At 48.9% G+C, this 21,234-nt stretch overlaps 1 protein-coding gene across 1 annotated transcript in view; it reads right to left on the reverse strand.

The window, feature by feature from the left end:
• The window catches only part of SMARCC1 (SWI/SNF related BAF chromatin remodeling complex subunit C1), a 66,521-nt gene that overhangs the window by 16,622 nt on the left and 28,665 nt on the right, over window positions 1–21,234 (reverse strand). Inside the window, 7 exon segments of the mRNA XM_079301198.1 lie at window positions 1,135–1,289; window positions 2,186–2,300; window positions 3,566–3,621; window positions 10,649–10,810; window positions 12,350–12,608; window positions 19,376–19,435; window positions 20,954–21,067. Of these exon segments, the coding sequence (XP_079157324.1) occupies window positions 1,135–1,289; window positions 2,186–2,300; window positions 3,566–3,621; window positions 10,649–10,810; window positions 12,350–12,608; window positions 19,376–19,435; window positions 20,954–21,067 (921 nt within the window).

Genomic DNA, 21,234 nt, shown 5'->3' on the forward strand with positions numbered 1-21,234 from the left:
ATGCATTATTCTCTGTAATGGAGAGCTGAAGCTCTTCCAGAACATTATTAATTATTGCCATAATGAAGTGCCCCAGGCAGGGCCCTGCTCCCTCCAAGGTTTTCTCCAGAGGAAGGGGAGCAGCTCATCCTTATGGGTGCCATAAAACAGATGGAATCTCGTGGTTCCTCATACAAATACAGGATTTTCCAGCCTGGTGAGGATATCTGTGAGTCTGATGAGGTGAGAGTCACCCTCAGGTCCAAAGGGATGCACTGGGAACCCCCCTGGACTCTGCACTTCACCAAAATGCTGAAACTCAGCTTTGGCTGCAAGCTGGGATTTGCATGGACAAGGAAATCCACCAGGAATAAACACCACCCATGCCTTGCTCTTGGTTTCTAGAACAGGTGGACATGGAATGGGGAACTGAATAAAAAAAAAACCCAAATTAAAACTTGAATCCAGAGAAAATTTTAAAGAGAAAGCAGATTTGATAAAGACACTCTAAAAGCAAAGAAAGCAGTGTGGCTCCTGCAAGAAGGAAAAGCAAAGACAAGGTGCAATTAGCAGTGACAGGGTAAAGAAAAGCTGATTCAACACAGCTCATTAGAGACCACACACAGCCAGGAGCCCAAGGGGAGACACCAACTCTGAATTCTGCTCTGACAAAACACCAAAGCACAAACTGGGATCATCAATACAAGTGTGCAGGAAAACTTACATCACATGCAGGAAAAGTCAGAGTTGAAGGTTTTGGAATACAGTAATATATATTTAAAGCAAAATAGAGGTTTTAAGGCAAAGGGTAGTCCTTCTTCACCTTCTTCATGGTTTTGAGTCATATTGTGTAACTAGATAAAAAAAATTCTGCATTATGAGCCACAGGTGGTTGGTTATGGAGTTAAAAGTAAAAAAAATTAAGTAACATTTCATAATTGAACAGTTTACCCTTAAAAACCCATGTAGAGAAAGAAACAGAGCTCCATTTAAAATTTTTTTAGCTTGAGGTGCTGCAAAACTCATGCTTTATGAAACTGTAATATAAATAAAAACCAATAAACATCTAAATAAAAAAAAAAAATTACTGTCTTGCTAATTTAGTCCCAAACCTATAAAAACCCCCAAAAACCACAACAGTGGGACAGCACCAACCTTGGCCTTGGTGGCAGCAGAGGCCAAGGCAGCAGCTGCAGCTGTGGCCACGTTTCCCTCTGAGATCTCATGCTCCACTTTCTTCTTGCCAGCCTCAGCCTCCTTGTCCTTGCTGCCATCCACGTTCTCCTTGTTCTCCTCTGCCTCCTTTTCCTCTGCAAGACACCCCCAGCCCAGCCTGTCACACATCCCCAGCATGGGAGGGCACCAGGCTAATTAGGCACTAATTAACTGATGCTCAGCTCCAGCACTGCTCCCCATCCACATGCTGACAGGGGAGCCCCAGATTGAGAGGGTCTGATCCAACAAATGGGGAAACTTTCAATCTTTAAATGTTTTTCATTCCCATCCTTGCCATCAGCTCCCCCTTCAGCGTTTCCAAATCAACTCCAGCAAATCCAAATGCTCCCTATTCCACCCACCCTAAAAACCTGAATCTAAGCTGCAGGAAAAAAGCAAATTATCCATTTCCATCCCTGGCAGTGCCCAAGCCAGGCTGGACAGGGTTTGGAGCTCCTGGGACAGTGGAATTGTCCCTGCCATGGCAGGGGTGGCACTGGGTGATCCTTACAGCCCCTTCCAACCCAAACTGTTCCATGGTTTTATGAGGCACAGAGGAAATGTCAAAAAGATAAGGTTTTATGAAGATGTTTTTACTCCTCAGCCTGCCAAAATCCAGGCTTGGCATCACTTCCCAGAGAAACTGAGCTGAAACAGGAACTCCCAAGGGGAGCAGTGAGCAGAGAATCCCAGACTGGACTGGGCTGGAAGGGACCTCAAATCCCACCCAGTGCCCCCCTGCCAAGGCAGGGACCCTCCCCATGCCCCAGGCTGCTCCAAACCCTAAACACCTCCAGCAGTTCCACTTGTCTGCACCCAAAGGGATCAGAGGGAATATGGGCATCCCCCACTCTATGGGGCTGCAGCTCCCTATGCCCAGGGGGGGATGTGGAGCCTGGGCTCTGCAGGGAGGTTGGGGTGGCTCCTGAGGGGCAGGGGGGGTTCCCTGCTGTGCCTGGGGCTGTCCCTGCCCTCTGGGAGCAGCTCTTACCTGCCCTGGGCTCTGCAGCCCCTTCCCCCTCCGGCTCCTTCTCCGCGCTCCGCTCGCTCTCCCCCTCGGGCACCTTCTCCCCCTCCTCAGTCTCACTCTCAGCCTTGCTCTCCACCTGAGGGGCAGGGGGTGGACAGTGGCAGGGACAGAAGATGCTCATGTTAACTCTGGTTTTTCATTCCACAGTGGAAGAGGTGACATTTCAAAGGGTGGCTGTTGCTTCGGCCAAATCTGACAAACCAACCCAAAATGTGAATAAAAGCAAATGCTAAACTGGACAAGTGCAGTGAGCCAGACCAGGGTTACTCTGTGGGTACAAAACCTACTCAGCTAAGATCACAGAATCATGGAATGCCTGGGAATATGCAGATTTCCAAGCCCATGTCCCTGTTTATCAGGGAGGCAGAGTGGGAAATAACCCCACTGAGTAGCCCCAGGTTACCCTGAACTCCTCATCTGGTGAAGGAGGCAACAGAAATATCTCCTGTTCCTGCAGACTCCAGAAAAAAACACCCCCATTTATTTATTATTCAATTCCTGCTACGCTTCTGATTCATAAATAGTAATTTAAAAATTAAATGTACATATATAATTAAAATATTAATCTTATTAAAATACATATTAAACAACATTATATTAATGTATAAACAAATTAAATAGCAATAATTAAAAGATAAGAATAATTTAGCAGTAATTAAACTGCTATCCTGGAATTTCAGGTTACCAGTTTAATCCCAGTTCACATCTGAAACACTCACTACAGTTTGAGGGTTTAGAATTTGGGGTTTAGAATACAGTAACATGGGACAAGATGGAGGTTCTGGGGAATTGGCTCTTCTTCCTTCTTAATTTCAGGTAGTTTTGTTTGGATAGAAAATCCCACAGTGTGGGTCACAGGTGTTTGGTCACTGGGCCAAAAGCATAAATAATACAGATATCAGTTTCTAATTGGACAGTTAATTGGCTTTAAAAGACCTTGGAACTGGCTGGATTCACCAATATTTTCTCACTTTTGGCTTGTTACCTGGAAGTGCTGCAGAACTTACTGTAATAAAAATAAGAATCAATAAACAACTGAGTCTGAACATGACAATCTGTCTCTGTGCTTCAATCCTGACTGAGTGAAGGCAGAAAAGAACAGCCACTAAAATATGGGGCCACCAAAATGAGGGGGCACCAAAATGAGGGGCCACCAAAATGAGGGGGCCACCAAAATGAGGGGGCCACCAAAATGAGGGGCACCAAAATGAGGGGACACCAAAATATGGGGCCACTAAAATGAGGGGCCACCAAAATGAGGGGCACCAGCTGCCACAGCTGTCAGCAGGCAGCCAAGCCTGAATTCAGGGCTGAAGGGCCAGAGCAGCAGCCCCCACTCACCTTCTCTGCTGGCTGCCCCTCTGCCTCTGTCTCCATCTTCTCCTCCTCAGCTCCATCTGACAAACAAAGAGGGAAGGTTTCAGAATTGCCCCCACAGCCACTCCCCACTCTCTGTTTTGGGTTTAACTGAGCTCTGCTGGTCCCTGCAGTGGGGCCAAGCCCTGCCCAGCCTGGGGCACTTCCCTCTCCCTCCTGCCCCAGACAGACCAGGAAAAGCCCAGCTGGTGCTAAGGTGAGACCACCTGAGGCCAGAAGAAGAAATAATACAGAAAATGATGGAGGAGCCACTGCTGCAGGTGCTGGATGGAGGCAGGAGTGCATCCTGACACAGCCCTTGGCAATCCATTTATTGCTCTGTAAAACATTGATCTGCAATGTTCCTGTGATGTTGCTGGCTCTGGAGATCAGGGGGAACAACCAGCCCTGGAAACACCATGGAGGTGCCTGGATAATGCCCCAGAATCCCTGATATCTTCTGGGATTGTTCAGAAGTTCAAGAAATCCCAATTTATCCACAGCTCTGCAAGGAGGGACAGGAGGAAGCAGAACCTTGTGGTCCTGGCCCAGGATTTCACAATTTAATGTAGAGAGGCATTAAAGGAGCTTATGGGATCCTGGACTGGGGGGATGCAGAACTGCTGGTGACAAGTCCTGATCCATCTCTAAGCTTCTGAAGACATCAGCTGCTGCTGGGGGCTCATTTTCAGTAATCCTCATTTTCCTGCTAATTCCTGTGTGCTACACTGAAGAAAAACAAGGTACCAAGTGTTCTTCTTCAACAGCAACAGTTCTGTAGAGAAATTTTTACACAAGCCCCTTTCATATATAAGAAAAACCAACTAAAATATCTGACTGAAGGGTAATAGCTTTCCTCTGGGCCTATTTTAAGATGATAAACCCACTTATCTGAACTATCTGCCACCATAATTCAGTTTAGGGAGACTGGGGATGTTCTTCCTCACAGGTTTTATCTCAGAGTCAGGATTTAGTGACCCAATAATGTCACAGGGAGAATCTCTATTAGATTTTGTCAGACAGCTCTTTCCAGCCTAGAAGCAGAGTTCCAAACTGGGCTTGAAAGTGTCACTCCTCCCAGGAAAGGGAAGGATTTACAAAGAAAGCTGGATTCAATCCTTGAAGGAAAAAAAAGGGGAGACAAAGTGCAGAACACTGAGTGAGCCCAGGTTGAGGGAACTCAAACCAAAAAAATACTGCACAGAAATACCTGAATTTACATTCTTGGGTGGGGAGGATCATCAAGATCACCCCAGGGCCACCCCTGCCATGGCAGGGACACTTCCACTGTCCCAGCTGCTCCCATGTGTGACACCAAGATTACTGCAAACACCCTGATTTAACCTGGCTTCTCTGGTGCTGGCTGCTGCAATAAATGTTAGGTTAACATTAGGCTGACAGCTTCAGACAGGTTGGAGTCAATGGGTTTTGAAAAGTGTTTTCCTGCATCAGCTGCAGAGCCCTGATGTGCAGTGACAGTGTGGTGGCTGCAGCTCCCAGGCCACCAGGCCCCAGGGTGGGACAACACACGTGCAAGGGACACCAGGTCCCATTATCCACTGTCAGAGTGGGGGAATGGGTTTGCCTGGGTGGAATCAGGTTTTTGTTTCTCCATCCAACAGGTCCCATTATCCACTGTCAGAGTGGGGGAAATGGGTTTGCCTGGGTGGAATCAGGTTTTTGTTTCTCCATCCAACAGGTCCCATTATCCACTGTCAGAGTGGGGGAATGGGTTTGCCTGGGTGGAATCAGGTTTTTGTTTCTCCATCACAGGCTGCTCAAAGGATGCCAGAGTCATTAAGGCTGGAAAAGACTTTCAGGACTATGGAGGTCAAGCTGTGCCAGATCCCCACCCTGTCACCAGCCCAGAGCTCTGAGTGCCACCTCCAGACATTCCTGGGACACCTCTGATGTCCCAGGAACATCAGGGACATGGTTCCACCTTCCTTTAATATTTAACACCCTTTCCATGAGGAATTCCTCAGGAAGCACCTCAATATAGTAGAATCTGGTAAAACTTAATCCCTAATTGCAAAATGCAAGGATGACACAAAGCCCAGAGCATGCCTGACCTTCTGCACAGCCCTGACAGAATTGCCTCTGGGCCCTGGCACAGACACAAACACAACTGGACTGATCTCCCTGTGGGATAATGAGCCTAATGAAAATCCATCCCAGAGGAATTGATCAGCTGGAGATCTGTGTCCCTGGGACAAATGGGGAAGCCTTGACTGGAAGGAGAGAGCCCCTGAAATCCCCTTACTGCACCAAAGCTGCTCCTGAACTCTCCTCAGCAGGTTTGGGGTTGCACCTTGCAGGAGGTGGCAATCAAGGATGCCAATCCCAGACTCATTAAAGCTGGAATGAGACCTCTGAGACCACTGAGCTGCCCTGTGCCTGATCCCCACCTTGTCCCCAGCCCAGAGCCCCAAGTGCCACCTGCAGGAACTCCTGGGACACTCCAAACCACCCCCTGAGCACCTTTCCATGGGGAACTCCTGCTGCTGCCCACCCTGCCCTGCCCTGCCCAGCCTGAGGCTGCTCCCTCCTGCCCTGCCCCTGCTCCCTCAATCAAAGGACATTTCTCAGCTGAGGAAGGGGCAGATGCTTGTGAGCCACCACAGGACACCTCTCAAGAGGAAAAAAACACTGGGAGATGAGGAACCATCACCTGTCCAAGCCTCCCCTTCCACCTGAACCAGCAGCTGCTCTGTTTCCATGGAATTTTGCTCTGTTTTGCACAGAACACTGAGCCCTTTTTTCTAATACATGAACTTTGAGCCCAGTGACTTCACAGAGACCTGAAATGGACTTTGTGTCAACAAGGAAACCTGAGAACCATCTCCTGTAAGAATTCCCTGTTACCAAAGAGATGCAGAAGCAGCAGGTCAGGAAGCTCTGCTGTGGTGAGAGAACAAACAAAGCTCTGCAAACAAAAGCAGAGTCACCTGCCTGGCTGTGGCTCAGCACACACTGAGGATGCCCTGCAGACAGCCCAGACTCCTCCTGCCACTGGCAGGTGACAGCACCTGCCACAGCCAGGCTGGAATATCAATATTTAACTGAGAGGATCACACACTAGCTGTGGAAACACCCTGGATATGAAAATGCTGCTGCTATCTAAACCCTTCACATTTAAATCATTTAACCCTTCCCTTCAAAGCATTTGCATTCCCCACAGTGAATCAGGGCTGCACAGCCACCAGAGCTGCCTCTGCTCCTGCCCCACACAGCCTGGGGGCTCCAGGGGGGAACTGGGGGAGCTGCTGGGGGAACTGGGACAGACTGATGGGCTGAACCCCCCAGTCTGGGAATGCTTCCATCACCTGGAAAGCAGGAGAGAAATCTCCCTGCCTGAAATAGCAGTGTGTGTGTGCCCTCCTTGTGTGTGTCTGGGAATGACTCAAAGCCATCCCAGAATGGTCAGTGTGACCCTGCACTGAGCCCTGCACAGGCCAGGGCTCAGGAAATCAAAGCAGAACTCCCCCAGCCCTGGCACAGCAGCTCCAGCCCCAGGAGTGGTGTCAGTGGAAACACTGGTTGTGTAAAAGCTGAAATGCTCAGTAACTCCAGCACAGCCCCTCCAGAGGCTGCCTGGAGAAATCAGGGCCATTAACCACCTCTGCAATGACACCAACAGACACTTCCCAGGAATTATTAACCACCACAGCTGTGCTGGATACTCCCCTGCTCTGGAGCTCAGTCCCAGCCTGAGGAGCTGGATCTCTGCTCCCCTCAGGCCATTTCACTGGCACAGCAGCTCCAGTGGCTGCTCCTCAGCCTGCACTGGGGCAGGACTCAGGAAGCTCTTACATTTATGGTGGGAACTGTTTTAAAACCTCAGAGCAGCTGTGGCTGCCCCTGGATCCCTGGAATGTGCCAGGCCAGGCTGGGCATTGGGGTTTGGAGCTCCTGGGACAGTGGGAGGTGTCCCTGCCATGGCAGGGGTGGCACTGGGTGGCTTTGGGGTCCTTCCAACCCAAAGCTTGCTGTAATTCTATGAAAGCAGGAACAGAGACAGAGCCCACCACACCCACCACAGCACCTGAACCACTCCAGTCTCCTCCTGACTCCACTGAAGCCACATTTTATCAACTTAAAAGGAATTATCACCAGCTTTTAGAAAACCTAACAATGAAGACTTAGGAAATTCTTGGGTATTAACTTAAGCTTCTCCAATCTGTTCCAGTAATTTTCGCTTTTCATATTCCATATTGACTATAATTCACTGATGTTAAATAGTTTTAAAATTATTATGGAGATCTTTTTAAATATAACTACTAATGAACTTAAGTATGGAACCTTAAGCAGATGTTGTTGATTTGTCCATAGCTGCATTTAAATATAAAACCAGCACCCTGTGATTGCATTAGAGAATGGATGGAGGGACAGGACACAAGGAACGGCTGTGAAGAGAAAAAGGGCAGAGTTAGATTGGATATTGGGAAGGAATTGTTCCCTGTGAGGCTGGGCAGGGACTGGGATGGATTCCCAGAGAATCCAGGCTGCCCCTGGATCCCTGGCAGTGCCCAAGGCCAGGCTGGATGGGGCTCACCTGGGACTGTGGGAGGTGTCCCTGCCATGGCAGAGCTGGCACTGGGTGATCCCTGAGGTCCCCTCCATCCTTTGATTCTGACACTAGAGCAGCCAGTGAGCCCATTCCCACCTGGAAGCCCAGGCAGATGTTTCCATCCCTGCACAGCTGCTGTGAGGCACAAACCCTGTGTCAGAGCCCAGCCCAGCCCATGGCACAGTCTCTGCAGGGACACCCAGGTCCCTGTGCCCAGCTCTGGGGCTGGGAGGCACCACAGATTGCTGAGTGACCCAGTTCACTGGCTGAGCAGCTCCCCCAGGGAGAACCATCTGCTCCTGTCCTAATTTATTCCATTAGCCACAGCCCCGTGTAATCGCATTAACGCTGGGCAGGGCTGGGCTGGGCTGGGCTGCCCACCCCTCACCACTGACTCTGCCCTGGGGGCTGCCCTCAGACCCCCCTGCCACCCCTGCCAGGCTCCTCTGAGCCCCCATGTCCAGCCTGGCCCAAATCCTGCCAGAGAGAGGGCCAGCTGCAACCTGGCAGTGGGGAGAACTCCAAGCAGCAAACGTGGTACAGGGACAGGAGGAACAGCTCAGGATGTGCCAGGGGAGGCTCAGGCTGGACATCAGCAGGAATTCCTTCATGGAAAGGGTTGTTAGATACTGCCAGGGGCTGCCCAGGGAGGTTTGCAGTGCCCATCCCTGGAGGTGGCACTCAGAGCTCTGGGTTGGGACAAGGTGGGGATCAGGCACAGCTGGGACTGTGACCTTGGAGGGTTTTTCCAGCTGAAATGATCCTGAGAAGTCCCTAACAATCCACAGTGAACATGTACCAGGAGAATATGGGAAAGGGGAACAAAGTCTGGAATAAAAGTTTAACTTGATCTGACCTTATTTTAAAACAACTCTGAAATTAAACTCAGCCCCAGATGGAGATTTGGCTTATAGCTGACTTGTAAATGAACCCCCCAGCCTTGTCCTTCCAGCAGAGCTCCAGTGCCTGCTGCAGCTCTGAGGAACAGGGAACAGCAGATATTCCAGATGTTTCTCTTCCCTTCCCAGCACACCCCATCCCAAAGTCCTGAGCTGCCTCATGGCAAGTCAGTCCCACTGAGTGCACAACTGAGATATGTGACAGAAGGGCTGAGTGGTTTGTTTGCTTCTTTTCTAATTAAGAACTATCTTGCTGATTTAAATGGCATTTTGCAATCTAATTCACTGGGTAGTTTTGCAATGGACATTAAGTGCTATAAATAGCAGCCCTCCATGGGTAGCAGCTGACAACTGAAGAGCACCAAAGCCAGTCCCCTGTGATGCCATCCCACAGTCTGGCACCTTGCTGGTGTCCCTGGCTGGGGTGACAGCAGGTCAGCTGTGCAATGCAGCAGCACATCCCAAATCCAGCCCCCCAGTCAAGCTCCATCTCATCCTGCTCAGCTTCAGCCAGAGCCAGACGTGCCTTTTCATGTCCAGCCACTAAAGTCACTACAGTCATTTGTGATAAGCTCAACAAAGCAGGAGCCAACAGGGCTGAGAGGAAAATAACAGTGACAAGATGGCAGAGCTGCAAGCAAATGAGCAAGGTCTGAGAAAGCTGTGGGGATGGAGAAAACTGTGTCTGCTCCTCCTGCTGGGCAGGGCACACAGAGAGGGGCACACAGGGCTCCACCTGCCAGGGAGCTGCTTTGACATCCAGAGCAATGAGGAACCAATTTGCACCAGGCAGGGTTTCAGAGAAGAGACTTCACAGCACAGTATTTGCTGAACACAGCAGAAATTAAACCAGAGCTTGTTAACACTCACAGGTAATGCCCAGCACCATTCCAGCCCAAGCAGGGCCAGGACAGGCTTATCATGTGCCAGTCCAGCACTCCATCAGAAATCCCTGTCCTGCTGCCTCCACAGTGAGCAGCACACCCAGAGTGCCAGGTTCACCCCAAACCCCACTGCCCAAACCCCTCAGTCTGCTTTAACACCCTAATTCTATATCCTGCTCTGCAATTTCTGGTGAAGCCACTCTGTGCATCCCATGCAACAGCATTTCCACATAGTGAGAGCAGGAAAACAAGCTCCTAAAACTCAAGGCATTCCTAAATGCCCTAGCTCAGTGTCCAAGTCAATCCTGCAGAATGACCCATCCCCTTCCCCCTGCCCACAGCTGCCACCTCCTGCTGGAGGAGAATGCAGGGTTTGTCAGATGCCCCATGGCATTCCCCCAGCACTCACCCATCCTGTCAGACCCACAGGGAATGCCCCAGGCTCTCTCCCCCAGCACTCACCCATCCTGTCAGACCCACAGGGAATGCCCCAGGCTCTCTCCCCCAGCACTCACCCATCCTGTCAGACCCACAGGGAATGCCCCAGGCTCTCCCCAGCACTCACCCATCCTGTCAGACCCACAGGGAATGCCCCAGGCTCTCCCCAGCACTCACCCATCCTGTCAGACCCACAGGGAATGCCCCAGGCTCTCCCCAGCACTCACCCATCCTGTCAGACCCACAGGGAATGCCCCAGGCTCTCCCCAGCACTCACCCATCCTGTCAGGCTCCTCAGGTCCTGTGCCTGCAATGCAGCTGCTCTCCAGCCCAAAGGTTGGATCCACCTTCCCCGAGGCTCTGGCTGCCTCCTGCACCTTCTTCACGTGGGCTTCCACCAGCTCCAGGGGCACCTCCTCCCTGACCCTGGAGAACTCCTCTGTGGGACACACACACACACACCATGAGCCACTCTGGGCCTCCTGCAGCAAACCAAACCCCATTTCCTCTGCCTGTGTGCAGGTAAAGCCTGGGACAGGGGAACTCTCAAATACCCGAGCTCCTTCCTGCCACACGAGGTGCCTGATTTTGTCTTTCATGTGTGGTAGAAAAAAAGTCTCTTCCCAATTACATAAAATTGTGTTTCATGTGGAAAAACAAGGAAAAAATTGAAAGATGTTTTATCCCATGTCCACTCAGGACTTGAACCTTCTGGTGCAGGATGTCCCTGCCCATTGCAGGAGGTGGAACAGGACCTTTAAGGCCTGGGAATTCTAGGGTCTCTGGCAAGTAATTTCACACAGGTAAAAGAGGAAAACTGCAAGATCCCCTCTGAATTTACCCAGAGCTGCAGTGGGACAGGGGCAGAGGAACAGAGCAGGAGCAGTGAGGGCAGAAGGCAACAGCAGCCACTGCCAGCACTCAGTGGCCTTTGGGGCCCTGCAGCTTCACAGAGTGCTGGGGATGGAGGAACTGGAGAGCAGCCAGGCAGGCTCACCTGCAAATGGGATCTCAGGAAAGCACAGCACTGAGAGGTTCTGGCCTCCAGTGCTCCAACAGAACACAAAGCTGCAAGAGCAGAGCTGAGCCACATCACCTGCACCCACAGCTGCCATCTGAGGAGCCTGGACCCCTCTGGCTGGGGGAGGGACACGGGGGGCAGGGACACACAGGGGTCAGGGACACGGGGGTCGGGGACACAAGGGGATGAGGGACACAGGATGAGAGACAAGGGACACACAGGAGTCCAGGACACAGGGGTGAGCAGCACAGGGGTCAGGGACACAAGGGGATGGGGGACACAGGAATCAGTTACACAGGGGTCAGTCACACACAGGTGACAGTGACACACACAGGTAACAGTGACACAGGTGACAGTGACAGAGGCACACACGGGTGAGTCACACACAGGTGACAGTGACACACACAGGTGACAGTGACACAGGTGACACAGGCACACACGGGTCAGTCACACACAGGTGACAGTGACACAGGTGACAGTGACAGAGGCACACACAGGGGTGACAGTGACACACACAGGTGACAGTGACAGAGGCACACACGGGTGACACAGGCACATACGGGTCAGTCACACACAGGTGACAGTGACACACAGGGGTCAGTGACACAGGTGACACAGGCACACACGGGTGACAGTGACACACAGGGGTCAGTGACACACAGGGGTTAGTGACACACAGGGGTCAGTGACACACAGGGGTTAGTGACACAGGTGACACAGGCACACACGGGTCAGTCACACACAGGTGACAGTGACACAGGTGACAGTGACAGAGGCACACACAGGGGTGACAGTGACACACACAGGTGACAGTGACAGAGGCACACACGGGTGACAGTGACACACAGGGGTCAGTGACACACAGGGGTTAGTGACACAGGTGACACAGGCACACACGGGTCAGTCACACACAGGTGACAGTGACACAGGTGACAGCGGCAGGCTCCGGGGCCGTACCCAGCGCGGCCTTGGCGGCGGCCGAGGCCACGCGCGGATCCACCACGGAGGCCAGGAAGGCCACGGTGCTCATGACGGGGTTGCCAGACTGGCTGAAGGGCACGGGCTGGTAGGCCAGGGGGCCCAGGGACGCCTCCGAGTTCTCCAGGTAGGGATCCTCGATGGGCAGGCGCAGGAAGTGCAGGATGCACTCGTCCTGCGTGCGGCTGCCCACGTGCTCCGACACCTTGTTCCAGTCATCCTTGTACATCTCCAGAGCCTGCAGGCACACAGACAGACAGACAGAGAACACAGAGACACACAGACACAGACATACAGAGAACACAGAGACACACAGACACAGACAGACAGAGAACACAGAGACACACAGACACGGGCACAGAGACACACAGACACAGACAGACAGACAGAGAACACAAAGAAACACAGACACAGAGACACAGACAGACAGAGAACACAGAGACACACAGACACAGACACGGGCACAGAGACACACAGACACAGACAGACACACAGACACAGACACGGGCACAGAGACACAGACATACAGAGAACATACAGAAACACAGACACAGAGACACAGACATACAGACAGAGAACAAACAGACAGACAGAGACACACAGAGTACACACAGAGAACACAGACACAGACACGGGCACAGACACACACAGACACAGACAGAGAACATACAGAAACACAGACACAGAAACACAGACATACAGACAGAGAGAGAACAGACAGACAGACAGAGAACAGACAGACAGACAGAGACACACAGAGTACACACAGAGAACACAGACAGAGACAGACATACAGACAGACAGAGAACACACAGACACAGACAAACACAGACAACACAGAGCACACACACACACAGAACACACAGAAACACAGACAGCACACACAGAAACACAAACACAGAGCACACACAGAAACACACACAGAAACACACAAACACAGCACACACAGAAACACAGAAACACACACAGAAACACACACAGAAACACAGAAACACACAGAGAAACACACAAACACAGAGCACACACAGAAACACACACAGAAACACACAAACACAGCACACACAGAAACACACAGAAACATACAAACACAGAGCACACACAGAAACACAGAAACACACAAACACAGAGCACACACAGAAACACACACAGAAACACAGAAACACAGCACACACAGAAACACAGAAACACACACAGAAACACACACAGAAACACACACAGAAACACAGAAACACAGCACACACAGAAACACAGAAACACACACAGAAACACACACAGAAACACACACAGAAACACAGAAACACAGCACACACAGAAACACAGAAACACACACAGAAACACACACAGAAACACAGAAACACAGCACACACAGAAACACACACAGAAACACACACAGAAACACAGAAACACAGCACACACAGAAACACAGAAACACACACAGAAACACACACAGAAACACAGAAACACAGCACACACAGAAACACAGAAACACACACAGAAACACAGAAACACAGACAGCACACACAGAAACACACAAACACAGAGCACACACAGAAACACACAAACACAGAGCACACACAGAAACACACAGAGAAACACAGACAGCACACACAGAAACACACAAACACAGAGCACACACAGAAACAGACAAACACACACAGAAACACAGACAGCACAAAGCACAGGTGAGTGCACACAAATCACACAGAGAAACAGATCACAGGTAAATGCACACAAATGACACAGAAAAACAGAAATAGAAATATATATAAACCACATAGAAATAGCACAGGTAAATGTACATAAATCACAGAGAGAAAGATATAAATATATATAAATCACATAAATGCAAATATAAATAGATATATAATTAATAAACTAAAATAAATTTAATATAATATATAGTTATATATAAATATATAAATCACACATAAATAAATATATATAAATCAAATATATATAAAAACAAAAATAAAAAGAAATATAAAAGTAAACATCAATGTAAATATAAATAAATCTAAACATATATAAATCACTTATAAATATAAATGTAAATTTAAAAATATATATAAGTGTGTGTGAGACTGCTCGTGGAAAGCAGCACTGCTAGGGCCATTTTTAAATTTTTACTGCCATTTTGGTTGGGTTTTTTTTTTTTTTTTTGGTCATTTTAAGTCAGATTTTAAGTCAGATTTTCCCCCTGGATTTTTTTCCCAACCTTTTTCCAGATTTCCCTCCCAGGAATCTCTGGGTTTGGGGTCATTTTTGGGTGTATTTGTGCAGATTTTAGGACTCCCAATGCTATTTTCAGCGGGTTTTTCTGGCCATTTAGAGTTGGATTTCCCACAGAATTTTTTCCCCTGTGTTTGCCAATTTTTTTCTGTTTTTCCCCCTGGGAATCCCTGGAATCTCACTGGGTTTTGGGATAATTTTCATTTCCTTTGTGCAGATATTAGAAATTTTTAGGCCATTTTTAGTGCATTTGAGGGCAGATTTTGGGCTATTTTAAATGCAATTTTCCCCATATTTTTTTCCTTGTGTTTCCCAACTTTTTCTCACCTCAGAAATCCCTAGAATTTCCCCGGATTTGGGACCAATTTAGGGTGTTTTAGTGTAGATTTTGAATGTCCAGTGAGCAATTTTAGGACTTTTTAGAGGGGTTTTTTAGGAATTTTTTGCCATTTAATTTTTTGCCATCCTGGTTATTGTGGTGATGGATCAATACATGGGGATGGGACAACTACTAAAAATGGTTTTTATCTGGTATCAAGATTATCTACATCAGAAAAGGGAATTTCCCTGGGATATCACAGACATTGAAGGCACAGGGATCATCTCAGGAGATCCAACAGGAGCCATGGAAAAGCATCAAAAGGGGAAAAGAGGGAAATGCATCCCAAATCCTGAAGGCAGGAGAGCAGCTCTGCTGTGATTTATTACTGAAATCATTACTGGCTAGAGAAGGCACTTAAAAAAGGAAGAACTTCCAGATTATATCAAAGACATAATTCTAAATTTCAGCTATTTTCAAACTTCCTCAAGAAAAGTCTTAAAACAATTCAGCAGCTACTGAAGGCTTTGCTTTATTTCCTGAAAAACCAACATATTAATCCTGTAAAACCCTCCAAGTCACAGCCTAATAAATTATTACTCCTTAACAAGCCATTTTTTTTCCCTGAGAATTGTTTCAGTGAAGTATCTGGACAGTATAAAATAAATACTGACATATCCTGAACCATTAACTTTTACATTTCTGAGAGGATTCACTGTGCAGTCACCCAGAAAAGGCAAAGAATCATTTGAGCTTCTGGCAGAAGATGCTCAATGTGAAAATGAGTTTTCCCAAGTCAATCTCACCCACAAGGGTGAGAATTCCCAGAAATCTGAACCTTCCACTGAGAACTCCCAGAAATCTGAACCTTCCACTGAGAACTCCCAGAAATCTGAACCTTCCACTGAGAACTCCCAGAAATCTGAACCTTCCACTGAGAATTCCCAGAAATCTGAACCTTCCACTGAGAATTCCCAGAAATCTGAACCTTCCACTGAGAATTCCCAAAAATCTGAACCTTCCACTGAGAATTCCCAGAAATCTGAACCTTCCACTGAGAATTCCCAGAAATCTGAACCTTCCACTGAGAATTCCCAAAAATCTGAACCTTCCACTGAGAATTCCCAGAAATCTGAACCTTCCACTGAGAATTCCCAGAAATCTGAACCTTCCACTGAGAACTCCCAGAAATCTGAACCTTCCACTGAGAACTCCCAAAAATCTGAACCTTCCACTGAGAATTCCCAGAAATCTGAACCTTCCACTGAGAATTCCCAAAAATCTGAACCTTCCACTGAGAATTCCCAAAAATCTGAACCTTCCACTGAGAATTCCCAAAAATCTGAACCTTCCACTGAGAATTCCCAGAAATCTGAACCTCCCAGCCTGATTTAACTGGTTTAACTCTGATTGAACTCTGCTTTCAGAGCACACAGGGCTCCTGTGCTGGAGGTTTCAGCATTTCCCTGGGACCAAGATCCAAACTGAGCCACCAGCTCAGGGTTCCTCCACCTGGGAAGGGCCCAGAATATGGAAGAACTTCTGTGGAACACCAAAACCAGGCTGGATAGGGCTTGGAGCTAGCTGGGAGAGTGGAGTGTCCTGCCCATGGCAGGGTGGGGTGGGATGAGCTCTAAGGGCCCTTCCAAACACACAGCTGTGCTCAGAGCAGCTCTGGAGGAAAAGGGTTTTAGTATTTATTCAGTTAAAACAGGCTCTGAGAATTCCTCAAGGACAAAACCTTGACCTGGATGGGCCCTCAGGGACATGGTGGCTGCAGAGGCTCAGCTGAGCTGGGGGAAATGCTCCTGTTTGCAAAGATGTGGATTTGAGCAAACTGCCTCAAGGACAGAGCATCCCACCCAAAATGGGAGATGCACCAGGAGAGAAACACCTGAGCTGCCTCTGTGGGCAGCACCCCAAACCCTGCTCAACACCAGGGAACCAACACCCCAAACCCTGCTCCTTACAAACAGCACCCCCAAACCCTGCTCCTCACTGGGGAACCAGCACCCCAAACCCTGCTCAACACCAGGGAACCAACACCCCAAACCCTGCTCCTCACTGGGGAACCAGCACCCCAAACCCTGCTCAACACCAGGGAACCAACACCCCAAACCCTGCTCCTTACAAACAGCACCCCCAAACCCTGCTCCTCACTGGGGAACTCCCAAACTCTGCTCCTCACTGGGGAACCAACACCCCAAACCCTGCTCCTCACTGGGGAACCCCCAAACCCTGCTCCTCACTGGGCAACCCCCAAACTCTGCTCCTCACTGAGGAACCAACACCCCAAACCCTGCTCCTTACAAACAGCACCCCCAAACCCTGCTCCTCACTGGGGAACCCCCAAACCCTGTTCCTCACTGGGGAACCAGCACCCCAAACCCTGCTCCTCACTGGGGAACCCCCAAACCCTGCTCCTCACTGGGGAACCCCCAAACCCTGTTCCCCAGCAGAGAACCAGCACCCCCACCCTGAGCCCTTCTCCCAAGGTTTGGGGCACAGCAGACTCAGCTCAGTAGCTCCCACCCATTTATTCTCTGCCCAGCCTTCATTTCCCTCTCCCTAATTTCATCTCTGGGCTCTCTGCCTGTCTCCATTTTTAACCCCACACGAGCCCAGCTCTGACTCTCAGCCCCCAAATTTCTGCTTTCTGCTCCTTCCCCTTCCCTGTCTGTTGTTTTCCTGCCAGACAAACCCTCACTGGCAATAAATGTCCTTCCTAAAAATAGCTGAAAATGCATTTAACTCTGCCTGAGCCATGGAGACACTGTGCAGGGAGGGGGGTTTGGGGAGGAAAACTCTATTTCCTCCCCCAAATTATTCAGTCAACAGGCAGAAGGCCAATAATTATTTCAGATACAATTTATTATTTGGAACTTCACTGCCTATCTATTTGCCCAAAGCTACCCTGAGGATTTAATTGGACTGAGCTGGCTTGTTACAGCTGAATTACTTATGCTTGAACTGATATACTCTTTACTGATTTATTCATAGAGCAAGTCCATGAAAAAGGAGGAATAAAAACATCAATTTAAACTCATTAAACAGAATTGCAATCTGAAGAGTTAGGGGGGTTTGGTTTGTTTTAAGCACAGAATATGTCACTGGATTATTTCATTGGGCTATAATGTGCAGTGTATCATCATAAGCTAAAAACACACAAACCAATGAATTTTAAATAATGGCACTATTAATATTAGATATTTAACTAAATAAAAAAAAGAAAGAAGTCAATCTATCAAGGCATCAGCCTTGTTTGTCCTTGCACAAATGCCATGGAAAACATCTTAGCTGTTTACACTCTGTAAGCAAAATTTTTCCATGTGCCAATAGAAAAGTATTGGCTAAACAGTGAATATCAACCTCAAATAAAGAGGGAGAAAAGGGAGATTTTGGCTGTTTGATGACCACACTCCATATGTGTGAAGACTGAATCACAGCTGCTGCTTTGGCACTGACACAGGTCCATCCTCCAGGCTCTTCCCCAGGAAATTAACTTTTCAATGGGTTTATTGACACATGGGAAGACAAAAAAAGCTGAAACAACCAGGCAATTGCAGTTTGCCCTGAGCTCTGCAAGTAAAACCCAACAAAAAAACAGAGCCCCAAACTAGAATTCTCAGAACTCTCAATTACTTCAAAAGAAAGAAATCAGCCTCCACATCAGGAAAATGTTATTGTGAAAGCAAAGCTGGGGAGAAGATCTTTTCTTTGCAGCACTTTCAATTATCTCAGGCCACTGAGACTCTTCCAGAGAGGAAGAATTGCCCTGATGTGAGAGCCCAGAACCCTCTGCAGCTCCTGGAGATCCAAACATCCATCCCCTCCTGGGGCCACCAGCCTGCAGCAGCTCCTGGAGATCACTGGGAGGCCCCTCAGGGAACCAGCTCAGGGAATTTTTTGGCTAGACTTCCAGAAAAAGCTCAAAGAACACCCCAAGTGCAGCTACAGTGAAAACAAGGAGATGGAAGGGATGGAGGAACTACCAAAGAATTTCCCTTCTCCGTGGCCTCAACTGCTTCTCAACCACTTCAACTTCCAAAATCAGCTCTTGCCCTAAGCTATGGCTTGGCAATCAACATTTCCAAGCAATTATCTGAGTGCCAGGTAAGCCTGTACCTGAATTATTTACCACTATTTGACATTATTTACTTACTGACATTATTTCATACTCTCAGTGAGTCCTGCTGAATGAAAACACCTCTCTGCACTGCAAAACCTGTTCTTGACTTATTCAAAGTTGTTAAATGCTTCATTTCTGGCTTGCAGGTCCAAGTCAGCACCAAACCTTGGACACAGGCAGCCCCTCTCTCACAGGGATGCTCCTGCCATCTCTCTCTGGTAGATGGCAGCTGTTATCTAAGCCCAAAAAATGCACAGGTGGATTCTGAAAGCCTGCACTACCCCTCCAGGTTTGGTTTCCCACCCTTGGCTTGGCCTCATGAACTCACCTCCAACAGCAGCAGTGTCTCCTGCTCTGTCCATTCCCTGCCAGCACTTGCACCTTTACTCTGCAAAAGACAGGAGGGAAAAAAACCAAATAAAAAAGTGAAACACAGGACTTGCTGCACAAAAGCTTGTAGAAGAACACACTGAGGAAGAAAGGGAAGAATCTATGATTTGATCCTCTCAAACCTTCCCCCTGCAGCTGAGCAGCCCCTGGCCATGCCCTGCAGGGATCCATGTGATTTATTGACTCCTCACTGAAGTTACACATCCCAACTTCCCACCACACCTTCCCCAGGGGTGCAAAGGGACCTGGCACTCTCTTCTCAGTGATCTGTGCCTGCACACACAGCAGAGAGGAGTTCCCTGAACAATAAAGCCCTGAGTGGGATGGGCACAGTGTGGGCTGCTCCAAAATATATTAATTTATCTCCAAATTGATCAGTAACTCAGTAGAGAAATAAGAGCTCTTTACAGGGGAATGAGCTATGTGGGAAGGCAGAGTAATTCCAGCATCCAGCTATGATTACACCTTGTGCTAAACTGCTCAGATTGGATACAAATTCCAAATTCGTGGTGAAACTTCCCCTCCTGTGACACCCTGACCTCAGGACTAAGAACATCAGCACCCTTGGATGGCTTTGTGCTGGACTGAAAGGAAGAGGCTATTTAGGATAATAAATGTTATCTCCAGATGCATTTCAAACAGCTCATTAACCCACAGAGAACATTCATCAATGAGTCACCCAAGTGCTGCTCTCCAGAACCAAGCAGGGAAATCTGCCAACAAACCTGCTGCAGTTCACAGCTCCTGTAAACAGAGCAGAGCCCAGAACCACAACAGACTGATCAGTCTGGAGAGTATTTATATCTCCCTTAACAAGTGAGAAAAGCTATCCAGGGGTAGAGCCAGCCTTATAACAATACCTCTAGAACTGGTTTGGGGGTTTTGAAAGGATGGTCTGAAGTAAAGAGTGTTTAAATTTTCAGTTTAAGCAGTGACCTCTGAGGACAATGAACCAGTGACATGGAGTGAGCCTGGTGTCCCAGCAGGGGCTCTGTCCAGCTCTGGGGAACCCCAGTTCCCACTGGGGGCTGTGCTGGGGCACCCTGCACTCCCACAGCACCTCAGGGACACACAGGGAGCAGGGACAGGCAGGGGCTGTGCAATCAACACTGCACTGCAAGGATTGTCCCAGGCTGAATCATCCTGTGCAGCACTCTGCAGTGACACTGCCCTGTCCCCTGCAAGGCCCAGGACCCAAACAGTGGGAACTGGGAGAGCAGGAGAGCAGAGATCCTGCTGGAAGCTCTGTGCCCTCAGTCACTGGATGGGTTGCTGAAGCTGAACCATTCCAGCAGGAGCACAATGAGTTTGGCATCTGAGGGCTGACACTGTGCTCTGGGCTGGGAAGTTGTCCATGTCTTTATTCCCACAAAATCAGAATTCCAGCACAAGCTCCCACTGCAGTGTCCTGCACATCCAAACCAGGATGGGTTGTCACCTCAGTGACACAGAGTGGGGACACCTGAGGAACAACCAAGCCCACGGGGAGCTGTGGGGAGAGCCCCAGGACACCTGCCTTGGCCAAAGTCTTTTTGGAGTAGATGTCTGTGCGAAGGCCAAAGTTCTGCAGGTCAGTTGGCTTCTCCTTGTTCTTCTCAGGGAAGCTCAGCATCTGCTGGGCAGCTGGGACCTGGGAACAAGGGCAGGAACTGAAAGTTAGCCAAGGTTTGCAGACCAACCCTCAACAGAACATGGACTGCAGAGAGAAACTGAACACAAAACATTAACACAGATGTCTGAGCAATGTGTGAGTGGTTCTGCACAGAACTGGTCAGGCAGGGACATTTCCCCAGCTGG

Source organism: Erithacus rubecula (genome assembly GCF_903797595.1).
Source record: "Erithacus rubecula genome assembly, chromosome: 3".
Lineage (NCBI taxonomy): Eukaryota > Metazoa > Chordata > Aves > Passeriformes > Muscicapidae > Erithacus > Erithacus rubecula.